Raw genomic sequence first — 27,947 nt, forward strand, 5'->3', positions numbered from 1 at the left:
TCTCGGTCTGAGGATTCATTGCTTGACTGGGTAGGGTGGGGGGGGGGGGGGGTTATTGCTGGACATGGGAACAGAGGGTGGGTGTCACCCTGTGAACTTTAAGGGCGTGGATACCACTCAACGGTCAGAATGTTGTTTTTATATCAAAGAGTTGTCTATAGGATTTGATTGCTAACAATCTTTCCGTGGTTGAATGTGCATTTGACAAACGCATATTTGATATACACTAAATTTGCTGCACAATGATACATTAACGATGACGTCATGCACACACTTGGAACTGTTTCACTGGTAATTCTTTAAACGATTTAGTATCCACTTTAACTAGAGTCTAACTCTCAACAATGCTGTGATTGGGATCAAAACACTAAGAGTTTTTAACTGGGACTTGGGATCAAATCTATTACTTTTTAATTGGGAATTTGGATCAAATCTAGTACTTTAACTGGGACTGGGATTAAATCTATTAATTTTAAATGGGACTTGGGATCAAATCTATTAATTTTAAATGGGAATTTGGATCAAATCTATTAAATTTAAATGGGACTTGAGGATCAAATGTATTAATTTTAAATGGGACTTGGGATCAAATCTATTAATTTTAAATTGGACTTTGGATCAAATCTATTAATATTAAATGGGACTTGGGATCAAATCTATAACTTTTTGAACTTGGGATCAAATTTAGTACTTTTTTTGAGACTGGGATCAAAATAAGGAGTTTTCAACTGGTCCTGAGACAAACACTACAATTTTTGAACTGGAATGGGATCATAACAAAGCATTTTGAATTGGGACTGGAATAAAAATTAGATATCTTGAATGGGAAATTGGATAAAAACTAGGAAGTTGTCATCAAATCCACAGTTAATAAGTATATTTCTTTATAAATAAAATAAGATGACAGCTATATTATTCACAGCTTAAGAAGATATAACGTTTACCCAGATGGTTATCATTTGCATAGAAGAAATGATACAAACAGACTCAATATATTGCCCTCGCAAAAACAATAAATAATGATATATAATTTAACTTCGAAAATATCACAAGGTGCAAAAATATCAGGCCTTTTTTATCTTAAACGACTTTTATTTTGTTAATAAATAATGTGGGTAATGTATATCATAAATTATATTTAAATAAATACAGAACATATATATTTCAAAATAAAAAGCTTTGTTTAGTTGCATATTTTGAAACTGAAGGACGCCCATTTTATGAGGATTTAAGTACTGTATAAATGACATTTTTATATGACACTAATTTCAAAACATAGCTTGGATCTTAAAGGAACACGACTTTTGAAGGTGATAATGATCTACAGAAAGTAACCTAAATACATTTCTTAATTTTTCTTATCTTCAGTGATTCAAAACAACTGCTGATGACAATTTTAATGTGCAGAAAGAAACAATAAAAAATTAGTTGAGCATCCCACCAGGAACACATATGTTACCATGGTGATACTACTTAAAGCTACCTGCCCAATTGGCAATTTTTGCAATAAAATCTGCAAACCAAGGCTTTTGAAATGTTTGTTTGGATAAATATCTAGTCTAATGAATTATTCATTTAATAAATTCTCTTTCTCTGTGGCTTCTATGTCAGCATGACATTGCTTTCCTAATTAATTAGTTAAGTTAATTTAATAATTAAGTTAATAATACATGCAGTTATTTTTTTTATATGTAGGATGTCCTGTAACTCCTGAAGAAATCAAATATAGGCAGCATGACCCCCAAGCAAAGGAAAGTATGTGAAGAGATATTTACAAAATATGTCTCCAAAAGTTACTATTTACTATATACAGTAATATTTGGGCATGATGACGATTTGCAGTAATTTTTGGGCGTGATCACTATTTACAGTAATATACAGGCGTGATTACTATTTACAGTAATACATAGGTGTGATTACTATTACATTAGTACATAGGCACGATTGCCATTTACATTAATACATAGGAATGATTACTATTTACGGTAATATAAGGGCTTGATTACTATATACCAGTAATATTTGGGTGTGGTTTCTATTTACATTAATACACATGCATGGTTACTATTTACAGTAATACATTGGCACAGTTATTATTTACATTAATACATAGGCATGGTTATTATTTGCAGTATTACATTGGCATGATTACTATTTCCAGTAACACATGATTACTGGAGGATAAAATAAGAAATAACAAAGTTTTCAGGATTAACTTTCTTAAACGTTGCTAACTCTCTTGTCCAGTAATGAACACTATCCACGAGACTGTCTGAAAGACAACAAGTATTTTTATGACCTAATTCTCCTTGAGAAAATGTTAGAGAATCTTTATTGAGCTAGTCCCAATAAATATTTCAGCTTGTGTTTGTCTAACATTCGTCTTGCAAAAAAGATCAGACTCAGAACAGCTGCTTTTACTTCAAATAGTGAAAGTTTTCCATAGAAACAACTGGCTTGCTGTAGACAGCCATTCACCTCATGTTACGAACATGATATTGAGGTGTGGTTTTCATGCAGTAGTGAATAATGGTTAAACTCAACGAGGCAACAACTGCCAACAGCATCTTGTCGTTTGCTAAATGATCGTAAGTATTTGTAAAGGATCCGGTACAATTTCAAGTATTTCATTTTCAGCTCAACATTTTGTAAATGAACCAACGGCTGTCTCCATTTCTCGTATGTTTCAACATTTCGGGGTAAAATGTATCCCACTAGATGTGGAGACTTGCCATCTCTTGTATTTGAAGATTGTTAAAATAGATAAATACAACACTATGCATGGTCAACCGGTTCATAATATCAACAATTGCCTTGGCAGAGAAAGGAAGGGGGCACAAAAATAAGAACATTTTTTTGTTTCTTCTTTGAAAACAAGGTACACAGTGGAACAATACAGAATGTTTCTTCCGCAGACATTCCTTACTTCTCACCAGGGATGTAGCCCGGGGGGGGGGAAGCAATGGGAGCAATCGCTCCCCCCCCTTTGAGTACCCCGAAGAATATATTTGAACTAAAAGCAGGAAATATCATTAAAGCTCTCTTTTCAGGTTGAAGGAAGCTTAGCGACCCTTCTCAATCTTTCCCCTAAACATTTGTCTGCTATGTAATACAATACTCTTATTATTGTTTATTTGAGCATTTCTTTGGGCAAAACTTTTTTTTGTCCATCATGGCACTCCATTAAATATAATAATGCCCCCTTTGTGAGAAGTGCCCCTTTTAAAATTCTGCTTTCCCCCTTTTCAAAATTCTGCTTGCCCCCCCCCCCCCTTTCAAATTTCTGGCTACATCTCTGCTTCTCATCAATGGTTCCTTCAAACGCAATGCTATTTTGGTCGTAATTTCAGCATCTAAAATATACTTGTCCAGTGTGGGCTTCGTCTTCAGAGAAACCCTGGATTGGCCACTGATTGCATCTGGGAAGTTTTTACTATGATATGAACATAATAGCAAACTAGATTCCAGCTACATATTTTTACAGCTGTCCATTCATTGTCTATCAAGTCACATAGGTTTCGGCAAGAATCGTTAATGTGAAACCATGCAACTGTTGTTTTCCTTTTAATCAATTTCTATGCAGAAACATAAAAATAATTAATGAATAATTCATGCACAGCTATGTCACATTGACAAATGCCTTGTACCAATAATATATTATGATTAATTTATTAGAGATAATGGACATGTGAAGTAATCTGGGACGACAGAGAGGTGCACGACGAAAAAGGAATCAACAGTTAACGTGCTTCTTGCAACAGAAGATAAGTTGCTATGAGTTAATGGTGCATCTTCCATGGAGTGACCGACGGTGATAATAAATCAGAAGAACTCAACTTTTGTGAATCAGTTTCAACCTTTCCTCTGATGCATCAAAATGTAAATCCTTGCAAGTCCCCTCCACAAGTCTGGATTGTATTAAACAGAGCCGCGGAAGCCATCTGGCTTGACAGCAACCGGTGGTCCTGATCTGCTGGCAATGATGAGGTCCTCCCTGTAATATACAAATAATAGAACAGAACAATTATATATATATATATTTACAGGGATGTGCCCAGGAATTCCTGAGTGCCGGGTATACTGATTGCCATCCTGGGGGAGGGGTCTAAGGGGGAGGGGGTGTCCTCCTCCCTATTGAGAAATTTTTCGATTTTTGAAGGTGCTGAGATGCCAAATGCTGGCACTTGTGTAGCTTTTAAGCACATTTTAAGCACATACACATATACTAGTTTTGCTAACAATTTACATTTTTATTTTTTTTTAGTGAAATATATTACGTACCTGGTAAAGTTATTAGTTTGTTTCCAAGAGATTTTACAAAGGATTGATTGAGAGCTGTAAGTAATGTTTCTCGCATGCGTAACTGATGCATTAGTAGTCTGTATGATTTTGGCATAGGCTAGGTCCAATTTATGTTGAATATATTGTTAGGAACGTCGGGATATTAGATGAAAATAGTGCTGGGCAGGATTCACGATTTTTAAGACAGTGCTGGGCGGTAATTTTTAGTGCTGGGCGGGGCCGCCCAGCGTGGGCACATCCCTGTATATATATATATATATATATATGTATATATATATATATATATATATATATATATATATATATATATATATATAATATATCTCTCCGGAATTTCGAAAAATAATTCTGACGTGAAACATGAAACTTCCATTCATGAGAAAATATAATATTCTAGAAAAAACAAATTATTTTAGTACAGAGGGCGTACATACCATTCTACAGTTTAATATAGTAATATCCCAATGTCTGCACACTAGATACATGCTTTAACATAACCCACAGGCCTACTGAAGTGATTTGGTCATTGAAAGTTGCAGATTATTACCACCTGACTATGAAATCTATAACTTTTAGGGTGTAAATACAAGACCTCGACGGTGTGGAAACCAACAGGACTGAAGGTGATATTAACAAAATAGCATTTACCACAAAACTGACTGGGATATCAAAATTCAAGTTTGAAACAATCAAAGGTTTAGGCTAGAAGAGGATTCAAGTCGGTCAATATTTGCTCTTTCAAGGACACTCCACTAGTATCTTGAGTGTGTCTGGCAATGAGTGAAATTTCATAGGGAAGCCAACCAGCTACTTCAAGACAGAAATCCAAAAGTTCCTTGGGTTAGTCAGTCATGGAAGGGTATTGACTTACTTTAGAGGGGGTACAACCAGAATATGTTTGCAGTCATATCATGCTTCAAACAATATTGACAGAAGAGAAACATTCTCGAATTTGAAATGCCTTTGATTACTTAAATGCTTGCCTGATCAGACTGACTAAAAATGTCCACAAGTAAAGGTGAGAAAAAGGAAGAAAAAACAAAACTAGCCTAGCAGAATGTAGTACAATGATCTGCAAAGTTCTAGACCCATGACCTTCCCACCCTGACCCATTATCTTCCATGATGACTGACCCATGACCTAGCATCTTCCATAATGACTGAGCCATGACACAGGATCTTCCATGACTGTCCCATGACCTGACTGACCCATGACCTTCCATGACTGACCCATGACCTTCTATAATGACTGAGCCATGACCAGCATCTTCCATAATGATCCAGCCATGACACAGGAACTGTAATGGTGACTGACCCATGACCCAGGATCTTCCATGACGACTGACCCATGACCCAGCATCTTCCATAATGACTGTCCTATGACCCACCTCTACCTTCCACCCTCAGAATCAATACTCAGCATTCATGGAAACTATTTTATAGTATAAACTTCATGTTATAATACAACTCTGTAAAACTGTAGATGACTTTTCCAACATCTGGAAAAAATCCTGGGGGCCACTGAAAAAGTTTTTGTGCCTCACTTTTGGATGGACCAACCATCTACAGTAGTAGTAGATTGAGACACACTTACCAACGTATCTCAAAAGGCTGGATAAAGGTGGAAAATTGGATGATGGGGAATCTTTGGAAAGGACAAAAGAAAAAACAACAAGAAAATGAAAGTGATGTCCAATCATGAGTATACATTTAAATGCAAACTACGTCGATGCAAAACTAGGAACTACATTTTGACTACAGTTATAATAAATGTTACATAAACATTCTATTATTAACACAGACTGAGTGATTCCTAGACCTATCAACCTCAAAACAATATGATATTATCATAGCTGGCATAGAAACAGACAAAATAGTCAAATAAACTATCAACCACTGACAACCCAACAACAACTACAACAACAATAATAATATCAAATAATTTATAAAGTGCTATTATCCAGTTTTCTGTTTAATGAACTGTACAAACTAACTACAAATTTTACACAATGCCCAGACAAATGTTTTGACTTCTTTAATACAGGAAATGTTTGTGAAAACAGGATTGCATTAAGTTAGTCTTTGTTCAAATCACTGAATATTCATAGTCAAGCGATAAGGAACATAGTCAGAGATAGTTGCAGAATTTGATCTTCAACACTTACCTGGCTGATCAGGTGGATTATCTTTCACAGATGCTGCTTCTGTGAAAAAAAAAGAAGTTAATATTAATACTTTTTTTTTCTCGTCGAGATGCCTAACTGTGATAGGAAGGCAGCTTATCTGACTACAGATGTCACTCATCAACGAATATAATGAAGGGTCTATTTTTCTACAGCACGCAAGCTGATAAAGATACTTTGGAGCAGTTTTCTCATCAAATATAAAGATTAATATAGTAGGTATTATTGTAACAGTCAAGTAACAGTGATATATCATTGACGAGAAGTGTACACTAAAATTACATACCATGATGGTAACTACTCAAAGTTGTGATCAGTACATTTGCTGCACTGGGCCCCTCTTAACCGTATCCTACCTACATTTATTACCCACAAACTAACTAATATCCCATCCAATCAGTTAACCTCTTAACCATATCCTAACTACATTTATTACCCACAAACGAATTAATATCCCATCCAACCAGTTAACCTCTTAACCATATCCTACCTACTTTATTACCCACAAACTAACTAATATCCCTTCCAACCACTCCTAACACCTTATCCTTATCACTACAGTCCTCTAACTAATTCCTGCCTGATCAATCCATCCTATCAAATTTCTTAATCAGAATTCAATTCTTACTTTAATACACCAACTGCTTCTCTCACCAACTGCTTATAACCTTCCATTTACTGACCATACAATCCCACCCATTGCCTCCTACCCACATAGTCAAAATATGGAGAGGGTTTAAATCACAATACACTGCAGAGCTACTTTATATCTAGATCCAAACTGACAGAAGTATGGAGTGCCATTTTTCACGCTGAAGTCAGCTAGTTTACAAAACTGCTGCAAGTGTTAAACTAATAGATTTGGTGACAGTAAAAGCAAACGTTTTTGCAGGCTGGGAATATTGTATCAACTTGTGAAAAAAAATACACAGATATTTAGAGAAGAAATGCTTATAATATTATCATCAGATTTCAAAACTGATCCTGGAGAAGACTTAACATGTTGTTGATGAAGCAAAAACATACTTATATGACATAAATTTACCTGCAAACCAATTTTTCTCCAAATAAATCTTTGTCAAGATGGCATTTCCTTCAGGATGGTTCCAACTTCTTAACATTTCCATTTGCAGATCTCTCTGAAAAACCAAAAACAAAAGAACAAAAGAAGAGATAATTACAAAAAGTTCTGATTAAATTTGAAACATTTCTCTACAAGAAATAATTTTGAAACATTTCTCTACATGAAATATGAAACCTATCAATTAGAGGCACACATGTTGAAATCACTTAATTTAGTTATCTTACTTCTGGTCCCGCTGCCTCATTGCTATAACTATGCATTAAGAAATGTACTTCATTGTGATTTAATGGCAGCAGTAAATGAACAAAAAAAAACAATTAATGTGGAACACTAAAATAACCAACATAATTAAATCATGGATGATGGCTGAATACAATCCTTACAGAATCACAAATTTTTTACAAAAGAAAAGAAAACAGCAAAAGACAATTTGATATGTGGTCACCACATGATAAAACATATCGCTCCATTGCTGATCACTTTTACCCAAAAAATTCAACATTTTAATATTCCAGGCACATCAAAGATACATCCAACACAATCATACAACACTGAAAATATCAAACAGTAAGATATTTCATGTTTCAACGACAGAAAGGCACAGCTGGTGTTCTCAGTGATTTAAGGGTGGACTTGGTTGCTCACCCACATTACAAGAGAAACACAATTTATATGAGAATCAACCACTTCCTCACACACACACACACACACATGAAAGTAAGTAAATGACTCGGTTTAAGATGACAATAATGTTCATTTCACTGAAAAAAACCTAGCAAAGTACTAAATTGAAACATCAGAGACACTTTTAAGCAAGCACAAAGCATACCCTTTACCACTGTTTGTCTTTCTGGTCAATGCAACAACAACAACAAAATAAATAAAAACAAAATAAATAAAAATAAACAAACTGCTTTATAAACTCAATCCAAACTGAAATATATGGTAAAATGAAATGACACCCATCATGTTGAATCTTAGGCAAACTACAGGAAAAGTAATAAGTCATTGGAAATTGGAAATCAAACTCAAAAATCCTGTGATTAAAATAAAACACAACAAAAGAGTAATACTTGTTAGGGAATCAAACTCTCCTCTCCTCTCTCTTTTCCTTGACTAAAAGGCAACTCAAAATATTATCATATTTTGGGGAATATTTCTTAGAGTGTTATCACCAAATTCTTGACTAGCGAGAATCCCAAATCTTACCGAGGGCAGCATGGATAAAATGATCTTTTTCTTCTCTCTATTTACTCTTTGGTCGTCAGGAAGATCCTTTAAGAACTTGAGGAGGAAATTCTTGTTTAATTGAAAGACATCGTGCTCAACGTACTGAAGAAAGGATGGGAAATCTAGACATCTGAAGCCAAGGCACATAAAATGGGTAAGGAAATCTGTTGACAAAAATATGAAATATTTTAAATAAACATCACTTATAAATATAGAACTCTATATCAGATGGCAAAGATGTACTAATTGTTTTTAAAGGAGGATTAACACAGTATATGAATTCCTGAATGATTGTTTGTTAATAAAACAACACTTAATTAACTCCACAAAAGTTGTGAATAGGTCATAAATATACAATATTGCTTCAGCAACTTCAAACAGATTGAAATATTTAGAAGTATCAAGTGTTAGTCCTTTTTTGTGTAAAACAGTAAAATTTCCAATCTGCCATTGACAGGACAGGTTTGATACCTTTGGGAATTAACAGGCAGTGGGTTTCCATGGCAACGAACACACGCTCCATTAAGAGCAAAAGGTTCTCTTCTTCTTGAGATGGCAAGGTGTTTCTGAAAATTCATGATTGATAAAAAAAAAAAAATGTAACATCCATCAGGGATTAATTCAAATAAAGAATTAAAATGCACTCTTCATCACCATCCCACCATGGCCCCTCTCCCTATCACCTCTTTCACTCCCTCAGTGATATCTGACCTATAACAGTTGTTTATACTTTGTATTAGAGGTCAGTGATAGAAAATGCAAGAATAAATTAAAAAGTTGTCTGCTAGGGAGTTTGATGATTATCAAAACCTATTGTTTCTATGACAATGCTCGTCCATGTTGTAACACGTATAACTTTCACATCTCAAACACTGGGGGAGGAGGAGGGGGAGGGGGGAGGTACACTTTTCTTCCTAACCAGAGGATGAAAATTAAGTAACACTCCAAAATACGATACGCATACTTACAAGGATAGATCCCACACACTGGGGCTGCTCTTATCATCTAAACCAGTAGATCTGATTAGAATATTCATGAGATGATGCACCTGCTGAATCTGACAGTCACAGTATATCGTTGCTATTTGTAAGAGTTTCTCTGGACTTGCATAGGTCAAGCATTGTGAAAGATGTCTCTGGAGAGCTTCGACATGCTGTCATTATAGATGGCAAGAAAACTTAAAAGGTTTAACTGTATTCTGATTACACAAAGAGCATATTACACAAAGAGCTGATATTACACAAAGAGCTGATTACACAAAGAGCATACACAAAGAGCACAAAGAGCATACACAAAGAGCAAACACAAAGAGCATATTACAGAGGTTTTAAGGCAGCAAAAGTGATCAAACTAGTCATTCACTGTCACTTTACTTACAGTGTTTAAAATTCTTGATGGAAACATTAAAGTTTTTGTATATTAACTGTGTCACATGGTGAACCCCTACCCCCCCTCCCCCTTCCAATAAAATTCACTTTTTGTTCTATGTAATCTCCACTTTCTGCCCTGCTTTATACCATTTCAGTAGCATAATATCTCTGCCCCTGAACAAATCCCACTTGCTACCTTGTGTTTGAAACTTCTATAAACATAAACCATCAGTCCTGTGTAAACCCCACTTTCTACCAATCCAATAGACTCTCCCAGTAACATCCTATACATTTCCTGTGTAAATCGACTCACAGCGTTCAAAACATTTAGTAATAGATAATGGACAGCTACATTCATGGAAGAAATGTAGCATGACCATTATTAGCCCTGTCAAGCCAATTTTCAGTGACAACAGACTGACTATATATGTTGTTACACAACCGAATCTCATCATTATTGTGACGCTCAATTACGACACTAAACCGCAGGTTTCATTACTCACTGTTTCCTGTTTCCTCATAAAGTGCCAGTCACCTTCCGTCTCCGTATCGATGGCCCGAGATGGTTGCCTCACGTCCGGTGACTTGGTCTTCTTCTTCTTTTTACCCGATCTTGTTAGTTTCCAGACGGACTCTGCTGCCCATTTGAGAGTCGAGTGCGACGATTGGGTAGGGGAGGGAGATTCCGTCGTTACATCTGCTGAAATCTGATTGTGCAAAAGATTAAAGAAAAATAAATAATAAGGGAAAAAGAGGCTTGCATAACTCTAAGCTCTTCTAGGTCTTGCTTGAATTTTGATGTTCCTATTTGAAAAGTAACTTTCTCAAGATTGAAAAGTAACAAAACAACGTTTGTTCAAAGGCATCTGATGGGGGAGGGGCATGGGTGCAGGGGGAGGAGAAGGGGAGGTGGTGAAGAGGAGGAGGAGGGGGGAGAGGAGGGAAAGGCTGACATGAGGAGTTATGCTGAGAATGCAACAAGCTACATTCAACTTTTTATTTGTAACTTTCCTTAAAACATCTTTATCTTTGTGTACATTGGAAGAAGTTCCTAGTCTATGGATATATATAGATCAGGACGCAAAGTTTGTTTTACCTTTGGCTTGTGTGTTTCCATGATTTGGTCGATTTGGGGTTTTAGAGGTAGAGTTGAAAATCTCTGGATATTTTTGGAATCCATTTCCTTTAACCTCTCCAGGTGACCTTCCAGTCGGCTAAACAAATATGGATTTCCGGTGGGGTATGATATCTGCCTGACTCTCTGTCTTACCTGTTGAAGTAACAAAGAAAAAGAGATTAGTATTGGTATAACAAAAGTTGTGAAATACCAGTTGACGAAGATCATTGACAGGTAATAAATATGTTCAATTAAGTAGTTGCTCACTGTAAATTGAAAACTTTGGAAATATGGGGAAATGACAAGCAAAAAAAATTGGAAAAAAAAATGAAAAATATATAGGAAGAAAATTAAGCTTTCAACTCAGCTTACTCAGGTGAACAGTGGTGTGCGAGATATCTTTTATATAGAATGCCAAAATACTCATCAGATGTGTTAAATAATGATTTAAATTTTGACGTTAACGCTCTAAACGTGGTTAAGGTTTATATTCAATGACTGAGTTTGTTGCTGCTGTGAAGTGTCAAGATGTCATGTGCATATCAGTTAAAATGTGTACAACATAAAACATGTACAAACATGAGAGCAGTCACATGATGCCTTACCTTCACTTAGCAGAATAATCACAAACCACCACGATAATTTAAAATGTTTTACCCCCACCCAAAGCAACATCATAATTCTTAAAAGCCACATTGATGAATGCCAGTATAAACTTTTCATTCCCTCAATATCACTGATGTCCACTTTATGTTTACACACAGTAAATAGGATACATTACCTCAGCACTGATGTCCACTTTATGTTTACAGCTGCTGGTGGTGAACGTTGCAGTTCTTTCGCCCTCGGGTGTCTGTAAAAACAGAAACATTCAGACAGATCGAATAATCTCACTCAAGAAAGGTAAACACACATAATGAGCGTATGAAACAAGCTGTGCATGGCAGATCTACTTCAGGATATAGGAAATAATAATCATAGAAATGGGGTCATCCACAAATAACGAAACAGAAAGTCGTAGAGTGAAAGGACTAAGCTACGTAAAATGAAGAACAAAGACAGCATAATCTGAATTTACTGATGCAGACACAATCTGGACAGGAAGAGCATGAAATAGAGGGAGAAAAAGAAGAAGAGAAAACGTAACAGAAACCAACATATTTATGTGGATCTGCCATCTTGTTTATAAATAGATCATCAGGTCAGGCCTCTTTGTGGTGCTATTCTCCTATGTATGAGTAGAGGGAGCTGTTCATAGATGTGGTAATGCCTTATAAAGTTGAGTTGCACCTCCCATTTCACCAAGACACATGGGCTTGAGGACTCTACTTTCTCTTACAGTTGTCCAAATAGAAGGGTCAAATAAAATGGGTGGTATGTACAATATTGCTTTCAATGCAAAGAAATTTGTTTTTTTGATACCGCTTAATACTTTAGTACAACTTTTGGGGATAGTTATAACCATCGGATAAGACGTTTAGTTCTTCCGTAGGGCTGGATAATTTCTAACAAATCAGCTATAATTGTTTATACTTCCCCAACTTAATTATTTACAGCATAGGCATTAACAAAAACAGTGCCATCAAAACACCTTGTATAAGTCATTGCTGTCAAAACAATTTCTGTATGAGTTGAGTGACTATTAACAACCAACCAACCAACCAATCAATCAATCAACCAATCAAATCAATCAATACATACGCCTTGGATTAATCATTAGATGAGGCTAACCTGTAAGAGCTGTTGCATAGTTACTTCGGTTGTAAAAGGAAAGAAAGCGAGAATCAATCGGTCGTCAACTTGCTTTCTGATGGCAGCATAGGTCGATGAAATGATGAATTCTAAAAAAATTGGAACCAGTTCGGTGTCTGTAGGATCTTGGGTGAGACGATTCATAATCTAAAAAAAAAGACAAGGGAACAGAGATGATAATCATTAGAGCATTTATAATGTTGATAATTTTCATTTTTATTACTGGATATTCTTGAAGGCATGTCGAATAATAGTCATATTTCTGGTCGAGGTAGTCGTATTTTTCAGAGCCAAACTCCTCCAGTTATCACCAAATCCAGATAAGTATTCACATATTTTTCACGAAATTTATGCAGCAATTTTTTCTCTCAAAAATTAAATAATATAGCTGGAAATTTAGCCTTAATGGTAAGTAGCCATGACAACATCAGCCCTGATTCTTATATGTAAAGTTGGCTAGGTTTAGGGAAAATTGCTATGAAATTGTCATAGGTCTATTAAAAGCAGAGATTGACTTTTGCTATGAAGAGAGTAAGTCTCTATATATCTTTGTGTAAAGAGCTAATGCAAAAGTAGAGGTATTATTTCTGTTTTACATATATGCATGGTTTATGTTTATGCATAATTAATGACAAAAGGAGTTACCCTAAAAGTGTGACCAGCAGACGAAACCTAGATCTACCTGTGTCCTATGAACTACCGACTGAAGTGGGCACCACCACTGTGGCAAAGCTTATGTACACAGTAAACAAGGAACTTAGGGTTTTGAGGCATTTATTACAAATCAAAAGGTCATAGCAGCATAAATTATTTTTAGTAAAGGAAGGGAAACTGTTATACAATCTAAGACAGTTGTCACTTCCTCTCTTTATAAGTCATTGACATCCGATGTAGTTTCAATAGGTTTCAACAGTCTAAATGTTGAAGTTTCCATTTGATTCCAAATTAGTTTGATATCAGCGATAAAATGTTCAAAACACAGAAATGCAATCATGAAACTGTAAGTGATTCAAGTACATATCCATAGACAAAAGGGAAAATAAAAGTGTCAATTCCTTGTTTAATGGTTTCCCCTTCAGCCTATAAATAGTGATAGTGATAGTGATTGTAATCACAATCTAGTAACTTCACAAACCTTTCTGTATATCAAAGTTTGGGAAGCAAAGTGAAAGACAAAAGCAGAAAACTATCAATCATTCAAACATCTGTTACTGTCCATTACCCCACAGCGTTATGAATACAAAGTTTACTTTTAGAGAGAGGGGGAGGAGGGGGGCATCTGAGGTCCCCACCATGTCTCTTATCTGTCAAACAAAATTTTCCTTTTAGGTTGCTTAAAGGATGACCATTGTTTTAACAGTTTAGAGACTCATTCAAACTATTTTACTATGAACTGATCAAGACAAATAAAAGCTACAAATTTTGGTTTAACTAGGAGTGGAGAGGAAAGTGGAGTTGGAGAAGGGGTGGGTGTAGGGGGGGGAAGATGAGGTTCCTTTCTGGTCCACCTCTCTCCTCCAAGGGGAACCAAACCTTACCTCTTCTCTCATCTGATTATCTCTGGCCTGAATGACAGCATGGTGAAGAAGTGGCTTGGCTAGACAAGGGTGTAGGGCTTGGCAGAGAAGCTTTTTATTCCAAGAGTATTGAAAGGCAGTTTGATGAGAAATATCATAGATACATGTGCCTGTGAAGACAAGACAGAAAAACAATCTATACATTGAGAAATCTGTGCTTCTGTACAGATAAAACATTTCAAATGTACATAAGATTACGGTCAGTTGAAACAAATGCTATTAACAGGTATCATATTTTCATATAATGTTTGCAGCATCATAAGGAAAACAAGAGACAGCTAGGAGTCTCTTGGTTTTTCGTTCATCCGTCGAGCAAACTGGCTCTAATTTGTCTAGGATATGAGTAAACATTCCACCACTTTTACCCGGCACTTCTCGACTCGGGTGAGATTTTGTCGATCGGGTAACATCAAAAAGCTCAGAGATCGATAAGAAGAGCATGACAAAGTTCCCATCTGACCACCACTTTTCCCGTCCTTCATTTTACGCTGATTTGAAACAACTCAACCAAGACTAAGTTTACCTCGCCTCTCACCGTGTGAATCATTCTTGATTTGTCTTGATAAGAGATGAAGTATCATTGAGATATCACTTCTTTCTTATAATATAAAGCAAAAAAACAAAACAGTCTCGACCCTTGACCTAGTTTCCTAGCCAACTCGATGATACTTACCGCCGCTTTTAGAGGTAAGTTCGCAGGAGATGTGGACTAACTTGGATGCAGTCTTTTCTTGGTTTGATGGGGTAAAAAGCTGTTCTGCTGGATGAAGAGCTATGTGGTGACTAGATCTGAACTCCGATGTAATGTTGACTAGATGTTGTGCAATACCCGGGCAGTAGACAAAGATATAGCCATCTGCAATCATAAAATATTGTAAAAAATATATTCTTTTGTATTTACTCCTTTTGAATCATATTTGTTACCCTTTCCAATCTTCTTGCCCCTTCCCCATCCTCCCTCCCCCCCCCCTACTGACAACACTTTAGGTATACCACCTCGTCCTTTTTAAGAAATGTGACTTTACAGTGTAATTGCAGTGCAGACTAACTTGTAAGCCACAAATATGCCAGAGGCTAATATTTTCAGTAAAATTGTTAAGATAATATAAATTTTTCAACCAGTACAAAAAATCCCAACTTCTTATCAAAAGGGTTACTACAGATGTTAACAATCCCTTATCTTCCACAAACTTATATAATAGTAGTGGGATATATCAAGAAATATCAGGAATTGTCATGTTATTGTGTTGCACATGGTTAGGTAAGCATGGTTATCTTCAAATTTATGCACAAAGCATTGTTAAGCATTTGCAAATTGTTTTCCTCAATTCCTGAGGTTAAGAAAACACTCTCTTAAAACATCCATATGTATGAGGATCTCAACAGATGCCTTCTAGTTTGAGAAATATCAACATTTTGGGAGAGTGATGTTCATAAGGACTTGGTTCCTGCTATTTACCTTGGGCACCGAAAAAGAGTCTCAGCCCCTTGACTTTCTCTCTCGGAACTTGATGCACTTTAGCCGAGATGAGAGTAGACTTATGTACGCAGAGGACTGAATATGAGATATCCACGTGGGTCACTGTCTTGTCCTGGTCCAAGGAACTCCAGGTTCTCCTCAGTTCAGGGTAAGACTCCGTCGGTGTGGTAGGTAAGGAGGCAGTAAGACTGTTTCTGTAGTCGCGGTCCTTTCTGGGTTGACTCTCGGTCGATAAAGTTCTTGATATAGAATGTTCCGATGGAGATGACAAAATAGACACAGATGGCATGCATGCAGAATTGCTTCTTGCTTTCAGGATTGGCGAAGAGACAGTTTTCGTGAGTCGTCTCGGTCTCTGGGGAACGTGCTGGTAGCAGATGCAGAAGATGCCCTGAGACTGGGTGATAACTTGCATGTTTAACCAATCCTCTGCCCAAAAAGAAAAGAGAAAAAAGGGCAAAAATTGAAATTTTTTGGCTTTATATCTTTTAGTCAAGTACAATTGTTCATAGTAGTTTGATCTATCACATAAAATACAAAAGACCTTATTTCTCATCAAATGCATTTTGACTGAGGTGTCTTACGACATCTTCTTCTTTGCCTTGAGAGTACTCATGATGATGATGGGTATTCAGCCAACTAAATAACCATGGATTATGCCACCCCCTCCAACCACCCACCCAGTTGTGATGAGACACAGATATGCAAACTCTTTATAGTGGAATTTGGAGATGAAAGTTAGTTTTACAAGCAAGCATTATGAACTTAGGAAAGAATTTTTTAAACTTACCTGAGACTGTTTGTGACAATGAGTTGTGATACAAATTTCTGTAAAAAAGTAAGAAGCCATGTAATATGAGAAAAAGGTTTTCTGATAAAAGCATATTTTTTCCTTTAAATATCTTAAAAAATTTGAAGGTATTATGCTGATTTCATCACTTTTGGTTTTGTTTTCAAACCCAATCTTCTCTGTAAAATATAATAACTGAAAATATTGATGCAGAAAATTTACAAAAAAAAGGAAAGAAAAAGAAGACAAATATAAACAGCTATAAGTGGTTAAAAAGTGGTAAAATTAATTTTAAAGTGGTTAATATTTATTTTGGACCCTACCTAAATTTATTGACTAATTACCATCTCCCTGGTAGAATAACTCGTACTAAAGTTTCTAGGAAGGGAGTGGCCTCAATAATTTGGATTATGAATATTCATCACTATTTTCTTTACAAGAAAATGCAGAAAAATGTCTTACCTCTCAAAGTGGTGATCTTTAATCAGAAATGGTAGTTCTATCTCCATCTGAGTCAGAAATATGTATTGATTATATATTAACTAGCAACTAATATCAATTTTGGAAATACTGCTGGAATGACAAAAAAACTCTTTCTGAAAGCTATACCAAAGACTAAGAAACAACATTCTTAAGTTTCTAAACAAGCTGTTATTGCAACACAAACAGGCTTATGAAATGTTCTTACCACTGGTGTAGCAGGCACTGTACCTCCCTGCCCAAATTCCAAACATCTGAATATTTTCTTAGCTTTACCGCTTTTGGTCCGTGGTACCAGCAGGTACAGACGTTGATCCTGTTTGTCCCACTGGGCCCAAATAAAACTCCCAGAGACTTGCTCGGCAACTGGAAGGTTATGAAGAACCTGTTAAAAGAGGATCAATGCTAGATTAAATGTGAGAAATGGGACTTTTTCAAGGAACTTTGTAGTTAGTCAAACCGCGCATGCCATGGATGAGGTGTAGGTGATTCCCATGCATAGGAACACAGACCATTTTGTGTTGCTGGTTAGAGTGGGTTGGAGGGTGGGGGGGGGGAGATGGGTGATGAGGGGAAGAGGTAAGAGTATTTAATTGGTTTGAATTATGAGTTCTAATCAAAAAAAGTAAACAACTTAAAAATGAGTTTGAATCATCATGAATAGATTTATAAGAAAAGAAACATACACCAAAACAACGTAAGTCAAATGATCGGGTGAAAGAAACAAGCTAGAGGGATGCAAGGGTGTGGGATGAATTTCTGCCATGGCTGCCACCTCCCTCAACACCCACTTACCTGTCCTGTATCAAACAAGCTTGACTACTGTAGTATCAAAGGACATCTATCGTGCATATTGGAACAGCAAAACTTTCACACCTCAGGGCAGTATTACATAGCTTAAATTGATCACAATGTTACCTAGCAAAAATATTATGCAATTCCTCCACCCCCCCCCCCACTTGATAGATGAAATAATTTGGCATCGCACTATTTGTCTCTCCTTATTGCTGGTACTACCAATACCACTGTAGCTATAATGTTTTTTAGCTAAATAACTGAAGTGTATAAGAAGTTCACAAAAGCCTCATATATGAAAGCAAGCATTGATCTTGGTTTGACTAATTTCTAAACACCAGGAGCTTTGCACAATTAATGTAGCCGTCATGTAGACTCTAAAACACCAAGAAAGAGGAAAATCCCTTACCATACCAATTCCTGTCCGCCTGAGATTGATAGTGTAAATTCCGACAGCTGTGAAGAGAGGCAGACAGCCAAAAGAACTTGACCACAAAGCACACATTTATAGCTCCACCAAATCTTTCCTTAAATCACTGTAAGTACTTAAAACAAGCTTATGTCACGTTGGAAGCGGTTTGGAAAAATAACATCAACATCACTGTAATGAACGGTAATTGATGGACGGAAATAATTCAAGATATAAAATATCCACGAAATCAAAGACTGGATGTGATTGAAGGAGTTGATGATTTGAAAAGCAAAAAGAAAGGGCCGGGGGGAAGAGAAAAAACGGAAAACATAACCAAAAAGGGAAAAAATAACCAAAAAAAAAACAAAAAGGGGAAGAAAAAACCAAGTTTACAGATTGAAAAAATATGTTGCAATATCCCAAGACTATAGTCACCTATGAGTAAAATCAAATAACTAAATTAATGTTGCCATATAAGCAATACCATTGAGTTCAAACATCTTTCAAATATTATCCTTAACTTGTTATATAAGATGCTCCCAAATAACAAAACATATCTGACCCTTTATTTATTGACTGTTTTTTTTTGTTACTGTTTATTCAATGAAAGATCTCCACCCAAGTCCACATTTAACCAGTTAGGAGGAAAGCATTCTGGACTGAAAGGTACCACTTAAACAAAATAACAGGATCCGGGTTGAAAAACGGAACAGGAATAATTACATTGATTGTGCAGAAGTACCAAGAGCCAAGATTCCTTGGCGATGGAGTCTCCTTCTGGACAGTTCTTGAGAGGCCAGAGAAACTGAACCTTGATCAGACTATCATGATGAAAGTTAAGACTGTAGATGCAAGTCCGTACACGGTTGTGAATCTCAGCCAGGTAGGCACTGTAGACGTCTGGGGGGAAATAGGAATAAATAGGGATAATCTTCATAAGTTTTAGTTTTTTGCGTTTTAGTTTTTAGTATCGTTTAGTACGGGTGTGTTTTTTATATTGTTGATTTTGGCTTTTACATTTTTTGCCTTATTGGTTCTATATATTTAATATTTTGGTTTTTGTTACTATTTGGTTTAGGTTTTACATTTGAAGATTGCGTTGAGCAGCTTTGCTGATTATGCGCTATATAAATATTACTTATTATTATTATTATATGGAAATGAATAATACAAAGAACAAATATATATGTATATACATCAATAAATATGGAAAGGAATTTTTTAAGTTAGGGTTGTAAAAATAATAACTTAATCTAAGCATCCTGGTCAAAGACTCAATCAAGCCCTGCATGAAATTTTTGGGATGTACTGTATGTAAACTTGAATTTTACACATTTTTGTTACAAAAGGGAAAATTGAAGCATGCAGGCATGATGTCAAAATGCAGATTGACAAAATACTGATTTCTTTGTCTTGATTAATTTCTTAACTCAAGCAGGAATTATGATGACTGTCCACTTTTATGCAGAAAATTTATAACATCAACCAATTTATTTTAACTGCAACAAAAAAAAAAAAAAAATCATATAATGCCATTTAGGGAATTGAACATGATTTGCAACAAATATTTTCAAATTTTACATAACATTTCAACAGGAATGATTAGTAAATGATATTACAACTACATATATAACCTGATCTAAGAATTTATTCTTGACAAAAAACTGTCAGACATTGATTGAGAAAGCCCCTACGTAACGATTAAATTTAACAAAAACCTTGATAAACTGACACAAAAATCCAAATAAAATATTGGTAAAGACGGCACCTTTACAGCACATTCTGTTTATAAACAAAGAAAACTACAGTAAAATTATTAGCATAATTTACCAATATCATTTTTAACTTCAATTGAAGAAAGGAAATTTCATAATGCTAAATACTGAATCATTTTTAGCTAACATCAATTTCCTCCATATATTAATAAATTTTAACATAACATTTTCAGAGCAATGGGGGTGCCCAATTGTAATCAAACTGATCTAACACAATATGATTTGGAAATGGTCTATAACTATATATCTCTTCACCCGTGAAGTTACTCACCATTCTCTTTATCTTTGGTAGTGCGGGTCGTATAGGCAACGATACAGCGGTCAGGACTTAAAGAGCAGTTCACAATATTTACAGTTGATTCAAAGGTGAATAATTTCTGATTAAAAAAACAGAAACGTTCATTTTCAAGTTAATATTATTATTATTGTCTATTAAGAGCTTTAAAAGACTCGGTTAGCAAAGTGCTTATATCCCCCCGAGGCCCTCTAAGAAAAGATGACATTATATTAAACGTCTACATGAAAGAACAACCAAGTAGTTAAACATTGTTCCTATATTCTCATAAATCCCAAACCATACCATCTATATCACCCCACCCATGACTCTGAACCAATCGACAGGGTTGCTTGTAGGTCTGTTTTGTGGATTTTTTTCCCCTGCACCTTCCCACATCAAGCCAGCTGTACAATCACTCAGACATATGTGTGGATCATTTCATCCATTGCAGCCAAAGACAAAAAAAGGAAAAAACAGCGACCTGTATCTGACCTACAATACGAAAGTTTGCTAGAAAGGTCTTCAGCATCACTTTACAAGCACTTTTAAGCAACATAACAGAAAGAAAGTGATTTAATGTGCATCTTTACATTGGTTTTATTTTTAATATGGAAGGAGTTTTATTAAGCTGAATAGGATACTGTTGGAGTGAAGAGCTGTGGTTTGACAAATATTTAGTTCTCTGATGTGGGGATGTAAAATAAAGTAAAAAGGCAAAAGTGAATTTGCGTGAAATACCAAAATTAATACAAAATAACCATCAGATTGGAGACAACAGGGAAGCATTGGTAAAAATTCAACCTACCATGAATTGTTTAACCAACAGATCAGAGAGGGGTAGGGGAGACTGAGAGGTTGCTAGGGTGGGCAACAGGGAAGCAATGGTAAATTCAACCTACCATAAACTGTTTACTACTTGGATGGTATGATCCAATGAAGGTAACCATCTTCTTGGGTGATGAGAAAGGAAGGAAATCATCCCAGACCAGGAGGAGTTCATGGTTCTGCTCTTGCCCAACTACTCTTAAGTTGATATTCTGACCTGAAAGACATTAAAAGGAAACATTTATAAAAGAACCATTATATTTCAGTAATTACACTTTACTAAGTTTCTGCAAGGATAGCAAATGGGAAAGAGAAAGTGAACTCATAAAGGCAGTTGTGATGCACTGGATAAAATAGAAGCTCCTTATAGTGGCTCATATGGCATGATATCTAAAAGAAACAATAATATAAAACAAAATCTGAGAGGGGAGGGGGGAGGGGGGGACGGGTTGAGTTGGAAAGGATAGCTCCTTCATTCGTTCATCACAAGCATTTGATCTTGTTATGGTTGAGCCTGTTGTTCCTTAACGGTACTATATAAATATTACTTGGTGAATATAGATAGGGATGGTAGATAGCGGGAGATAGTAAGATGTTTGTTTGTTAATACAAATATCTCTGCCACGTAGGCTTAAGTTTATGGTTGTGATGTTTCATCTTAAGAAGTTAAATTCCATAACAACATACTGTGGACCTGAGAAAACTTACAAATGCACACATTATGCTCATAAAGTAATTAACTGTCTCCCAATTGCCCAACCTTTTTGGTGATGAAAAGTGAAGTTCAAATAGCCTTTAAAATTTCTTTCATTAGAATGTAAAAAATTGTAGATGGAACAGTAGGATGTGAAAACTGTAACATACTTGATGTATACTACTGTAGATGTAAACTATCATACTGTAATTAACACCAACCATGAGTGACCCTCACTGCATCATGTTAACTTCCTAGGTGTAACCATTGATAATAATTCCTCCCCGTCCCCTCTCTCTCTGTTGATATGTTTATACTCAGACACCTGTTATACAATAGTTATATCCTTAGAAGATCACTCTGAATATAGAATTAAAAGCAACAACATCTTCTCTATCAAGCATATTACACAAACAAATACAGAACAGACACAGCAGAATTTTGCAGATTGCCATTCTATTGTTTGCAGTCAACCAACACACAGCAGGCGAGGAATCACTGCAGCCTCACCATACCCAGTATGCTATTCATTTTATGCAATGCAATCTCAAATTTAAGAATAATGGCTGCATCAAGAATGAGCCGTGTATATTTGGAATGTCATACCACGTTAATGCATTAAAAAGGTGCAGTACTCGGCCCTGATTGAATCTCATGATTTTAGATCCTTTTAGGGACTATCATTAGTTTTCTGCAATCTAGTTCCTAAGATTATAATGGCAGCTGGTGTATTTATCAGTATCATTATATAATTTGTGACAATGATGTAATTTCTGCATATAACTTTATATGATCGGCTAATCAGTCTCCACGTGCACAAATATCATTTACTGTAATCGAACCGACACAAACAGCTTAAAATTTCTCACAATGAGATCAGAATATTGATAATACTTTCAGACAGCTCGTTGCAGACTATATAAGCCAATCAAATCATTGGAAAATATGTAATGACTAATATTAACAAGCAACAATCTGTGTTATATTATGCTGTTATATTGGCTTAAGTATGTACTTCTAAGCTTGTTGTGCAACTTGAATTGCATTGCATTATCCACATAACATATCAGTTCTGAAATACTTGTGTTAAATTTGTCTTCATAACATGACTTCCAACACATTTTCAGCCCAGCTGTCTGGTAATCTGTCAAGTTACTTTCCAGGCAGCTGGATCAGTAGCAACTTGGGCACTAGCTATTCCTTAATTATGGCTCTTGGCGGCCAGACTAATTTAGTGCATGTGGTAGTCTTTCTTCGTCTAGGTGCAGAAGGATTACCTTGGCAGACATTCTTATTCCCAGGGCAGCTAGAGGAAGTGATGGTGAGATTCCTTATTCTATCTTGGCTGTAGACTAGTATTTCAACAATGCATTGTCGTTCTCCAAAAGCAGCTATGTGTGTGTGACTGTGAGTTCCAGGGTAGGCCCTAGGCTTATTCTGCACTTGCTCCCAAATAACATACTGTGAGTAGGTACTGTAGGTCCCACCACGAACCCTTCATATTTTTCACCTAAATACCGGCCATATTTTCGAAAAACTAGCTCAACATAACCAATGCACCTTAGCTTATGTTAATGAGTCATAACGCAGATTCTTATATCTTGCTCTATTAAAGTAGTCCCTACTGTATACAGACTGCCAAGTAGGCCTATAACTAGTACAACTATAACTAACGGCCGTGGCTATTCTTACGACGAGTCGTAACAATTATTTATAAACTATTCTTACGACAAAGGCAAATTCAAGCGAAGTAAAGTAAATAAAGCAACTGCGCATGTAGTAGGGGTAACCCTAACCCTAAACATAACCCTAAACCTCAATCCTAACCCTTACCCTAACCCTAACCGGAAATTATTGTTTCTCCTCGTCGTAAAAATAGTACTCCTGGTCATGAAAATAGCAACTGCGCATGCGTAGTAGGGAATTATTCTTACGACTAGTCGTAACAATAGCCACTTTGATAACTAAAGGTTGTTACTTGTTAGGTCCTACAGTACGTTGGCCCTGGCCTAGGGTCTAACTTAGGCCTAGGTAACGTCCAGTTTTCTACAGTTACCATTCAGGTAACCAATATCCAAACCTGATGATGAAGAACTTTCATCCACAATTTCAGATACAACATGATCCCGCAGATTAAAGAAGCGAGTAAACTGCATCATGATAGACGAAAGTTGAGTGACATAGCTGTACTGTATGATGTATCCACGGGTTTCCTGCGTACGCTAGTTCTCATTGTATGTACCGATTGTGCAATAATATCAGGGGTTTGCTTCCTTCAACGTATCTTTACTTGCTTGGGATTGTCGTCTAGCACTTTCTATAATAGCAACTTTTTTGGTCACTTGCGTGATCGTTGCATAGCAGTGTAGTTGGGGTGCGGGCTTTTGTGGGTAATGCACTGAGTTGAGAAACGCTGCCTACCATCAGGGTACAATTAGGGTAATATTAATAATATAAGTATTATTAATATTATTAGGGTATATTTAATTAGGGTTATTACAATTACGCAGGGACGCTAATGCATCTTTTGTATGATAAATAAGATTTCGCAATATAATAATGGTATTTCAAAATAATTTTCAGTTGGTGTTAACAGTGTTGAGTAAATCGAGGAAGACTGAATGCTTGAATGGTATCTTTTAAGAATCTCAAAAGGACTTGAGGTTTCTGTGCTAAGCTCCATTTTTATGTAGGGTCCTTGAAAGTGACTGTATTTGCTTCCTGATACCTTTAAACAAGACAGATGAAATATGAAACCTTCAACTAAATGTTACTCTCTGAGTTTTATTTTGAAAGAAAAGTCAATTGTTTTGATAACTTGCTTAACATTCAGCAAGAACTTGAGAGGAATGCAAGACAGACTGAAATATAAATTATATAGAACATAAATAATATCATTAATATCAAACACTTCACTTTACCTGGACGAATAAGTATCTAATTTGTTCAGCTGCATATAGATGCACACAATATCTTTATGGAAATCATTTTAAATAGAAGAAAAATACTCCTCCTTATGTTAAGTGTACTGCAGACACTCGGATAGCTGCTACCATCTTTTAATTAGTTGATATAGGCCTACTATGGCTATTAGATATGCAATATAATGTGTTTAGAAAAACAAAAACAAAAACAATGCCGGCGTCTCCCAGTCATGAGATCCCCGGTTCGATTCCCCGCCGACAGCAATGTGTGTCGTCTGGCAAGGGTGTTGTTCAATAACAACTTCCCGACATGGACGTTAAATGGATGTGTGCCGAGAGATTGGCTTCGGTCAGCTTGCGAGTCTATAAGCCTCCATGGCTTCCTTCGCGAGTTCCTGCTTGCGGGAAGATCACATATACATACATACATACAAAACACTGCTATTGTAACAGGGAATTAAATTCAGACCTGTTCAGTTGCAGACCATCAAACAGTGCACCAACTCTTGAATGATGCATGACATCAACTAACCAAGAGTTAATTTATACCATCTACATACCAATAAGTTTTTTATACTGCTGTATAAAATAAAAGGGAATGTTTCAAAACTTTGCATATTTTTTCAGTTTGTCTATATTGTTAAGAATGAATACTTTATCTGTTGTAACACTACTTGACCAGATACAAAATCAAAATGGCAACTATATCGCAAAAGAAATGGTATTAAATCACACTCACCAGTGTCAAAGCCTACTACTACTACTGAAGTAAAAGTATGACCTAGATTCATTGTGACAATACAGATTATTGAGAAAACTAGAAATGGCAGCTGCATAAAATAAAAGGAATGTTCCTCATCAATGTTTTAACTTACCTCCAGTGAACACTAATTCTTTGTTGTAATAATAAATTAGTAAAACTGCATATGATAAAGGGAATGTTCCGGCAATTTCACATTTTTTTCTTTTCATTTTTAACTACAGTGTTAAGAATGAATACTTATTCTTTGTTGAAATAAATTATGAATAAAGCAGAAATGAAAACCACAATTAAACACGGAATAAATAAATAGTTTCACAACCTTACCACCATTGAAGGATTAATATCAATATGCCTTATCATACCTATACTGCAAAACAATGTTAATTTATAACAAAAGAAAGAAAGAAAGAATGTCAGCCATATTAAAAGGGAATGTTCCAATATCGTATTTCTTGGCTCTTTCCAATATTTGCGAATAATTTTTGAATCGGTTTTCTGTCATTAATTTGCAAATCAAACTTTGAAGTATCACAGTTAAAATAGTGCATGGTATAAAGAATTATGATCATGTTTCATTAACTCATATCTGCAAAAAAAAAATGGAAAAACAAAACTAAAACCAGAAAGCTAGCAGGTTTAGTGATTCCTTGCCTTATAAGTTGAAATTGTATATGGAATCACCTGATTGATAGAGCTACACACCAAGTTTGAACTTAGTGCAACTTCTACTTCTTGAGATATTATGTGAAGAAGGTTTTCAGACTCTGACCTGTGCTGACCTTTGACCAATACCAACAACAATCCCTAACCAGTTCTACCTATCAAGGGGAACCTAAAAACCTAATACAAAATGCAACCCAGTTATTCTTCTGAAGTTAGAGAGTTTACAAGCAAGTGCCACATACACACAAACACGCACACACGCCATCACCATAGCATAGATTCCTTCTGCCTTCAGCAAGGAATCAAAACCAGAATGCTTCAACATACTTAGTTTAATGTATCAGATCTAACTACCTTTATGGTATCAGCATCGTTTAATTTTTTTATCAAACCTACAGAAAATCTTCAAACTGATGAAACAGATTTTCAGCCAGACATAAAATGGGGAATGTTGGAAGAAATATTAATTATCATTTAGATTGCATGTCAGCCATAGAGAGAGGGAATGTTTGAAAGAACATGGAAAAAAAAAACATTTGAAAAGTATTATAGTTTACCTATCATACTCTGTGACAATAATCACCATATTTCATTTGATTTTTGCATTAGATTTTCCTGCAACACTTATCACTGGTTACAGCTACAATGTCAGCGAATTTTACGAGATGAATTTTGAATTTGAGTCTGTCGGGGGGGGGGCATCCGCCCCCCCCTGACTGTATGGACGCTCTGCCACTGCCTTTTTGACTAATTTATTTTCACTGTGTTATGAAAGTGCTAACTTTGTTCAGTGCTGCAATGACTTACTGGTTTCAGCACTGTACTACATTTGTGAAAGACTGATTATAAATAGGAGTGCTTACTTCAAACTGAAAGACACGCCAGGCCATGAACATTCACTCATCGGTAACGACTCACATCATGACCATGACCTGGTTAATAAAGCTATGATTAATATCAAGGATAATAAGTATAGAAAATCCTTGTTTCACACACATTACTGAAATAACTTACTTTTCACTAATATATACATCTTGGAAGTCCAACCTTAATAATAACATATCAAAATAAGATATAATTTACACATTTGCATCTTTGCACATCTACATGTTAGCATCTTCAAAATCTTGACAGATGAAATACATAAATAAATAAATTAATTAATTAAGCAAACAAATCTTCAGTTGAAGATAACCTCTTGATCTGGCAAGTTTGGAATAACTTTAAGAACTGAGAAAGCAGAACCAGTGCTTGTGATGCTAGACTTCCTTATCAGCCGTTCTTTCGATTTAGGAAACCTTTCTGAAAGGAGTTGGGCCTCTAGGGGTGTAAGACGGGCCACCTGAGGTTCCGATCTATTTGGAGGGATTAGAATATACCTCCTGAAATGAAAGAAAAAACCCAAGCATTTTACATTTTCTTTTTTCTTGATGACGGAAACAGTTTGAAGATGTA

The 27,947-nt window shown here is 35.8% G+C and overlaps 2 protein-coding genes across 3 annotated transcripts in view; both read right to left on the reverse strand.

The window, feature by feature from the left end:
- Positions 1-1,187: 1,187 nt before the first annotated feature.
- Positions 1,188-24,379, reverse strand: LOC139960998 (protein pigeon-like). Its single transcript, XM_071959767.1, has 22 exons — positions 24,223-24,379; positions 21,523-21,665; positions 20,618-20,723; positions 19,295-19,471; positions 18,569-18,615; positions 17,573-17,749; positions 17,347-17,393; positions 16,885-16,922; positions 16,074-16,523; positions 15,288-15,470; positions 14,576-14,724; positions 13,017-13,184; positions 12,067-12,138; positions 11,265-11,438; positions 10,672-10,875; positions 9,767-9,951; positions 9,270-9,364; positions 8,778-8,962; positions 7,530-7,623; positions 6,467-6,505; positions 5,896-5,946; positions 1,188-3,994 (listed from the first exon to the last, which is right to left on the reverse strand). Exons 1-22 carry the CDS (start codon positions 24,299-24,301, stop codon positions 3,873-3,875), a joined length of 2,985 nt encoding a protein of 994 aa, XP_071815868.1. The 5' UTR covers positions 24,302-24,379; the 3' UTR covers positions 1,188-3,872.
- A 350-nt stretch (positions 24,380-24,729) lies between these two features.
- The window catches only part of LOC139960994 (uncharacterized), a 33,228-nt gene continuing 30,010 nt past the window's right edge, over positions 24,730-27,947 (reverse strand). The window contains exon 34 of one of the 2 annotated variants that reach the window (XM_071959757.1): positions 24,730-27,874. In XM_071959757.1, the coding sequence (XP_071815858.1) occupies positions 27,673-27,874 (202 nt within the window). In that variant the 3' untranslated portion in view covers positions 24,730-27,672. The remainder of the gene's footprint in view (positions 27,875-27,947) is intronic. The other variant, XM_071959756.1, reaches the window with a different exon arrangement.

This window comes from Apostichopus japonicus, chromosome 20 (assembly GCF_037975245.1).
Source record: "Apostichopus japonicus isolate 1M-3 chromosome 20, ASM3797524v1, whole genome shotgun sequence".
Classification (NCBI taxonomy): Eukaryota; Metazoa; Echinodermata; class Holothuroidea; order Aspidochirotida; family Stichopodidae; genus Apostichopus; species Apostichopus japonicus.

What these genes read in the sequence shown, in the direction of transcription:
- LOC139960998 (XM_071959767.1), bottom strand. Translation starts at nt 24,301, where the DNA reads ATGATGCAGTTTACTCGCTTCTTTAATCTGCGGGATCATGTTGTATCT. An exon ending in TGGAAACACACAAGCCAAAG is followed by an intron (nt 10,876 to 11,264) that starts GTAAAACAAACT and finishes TTGCACAATCAG; the next exon opens with ATTTCAGCAGATGTAACGAC. An exon ending in TAATCCACCTGATCAGCCAG is followed by an intron (nt 5,947 to 6,466) that starts GTAAGTGTTGAA and finishes TCCTTTCCAAAG; the next exon opens with ATTCCCCATCATCCAATTTT.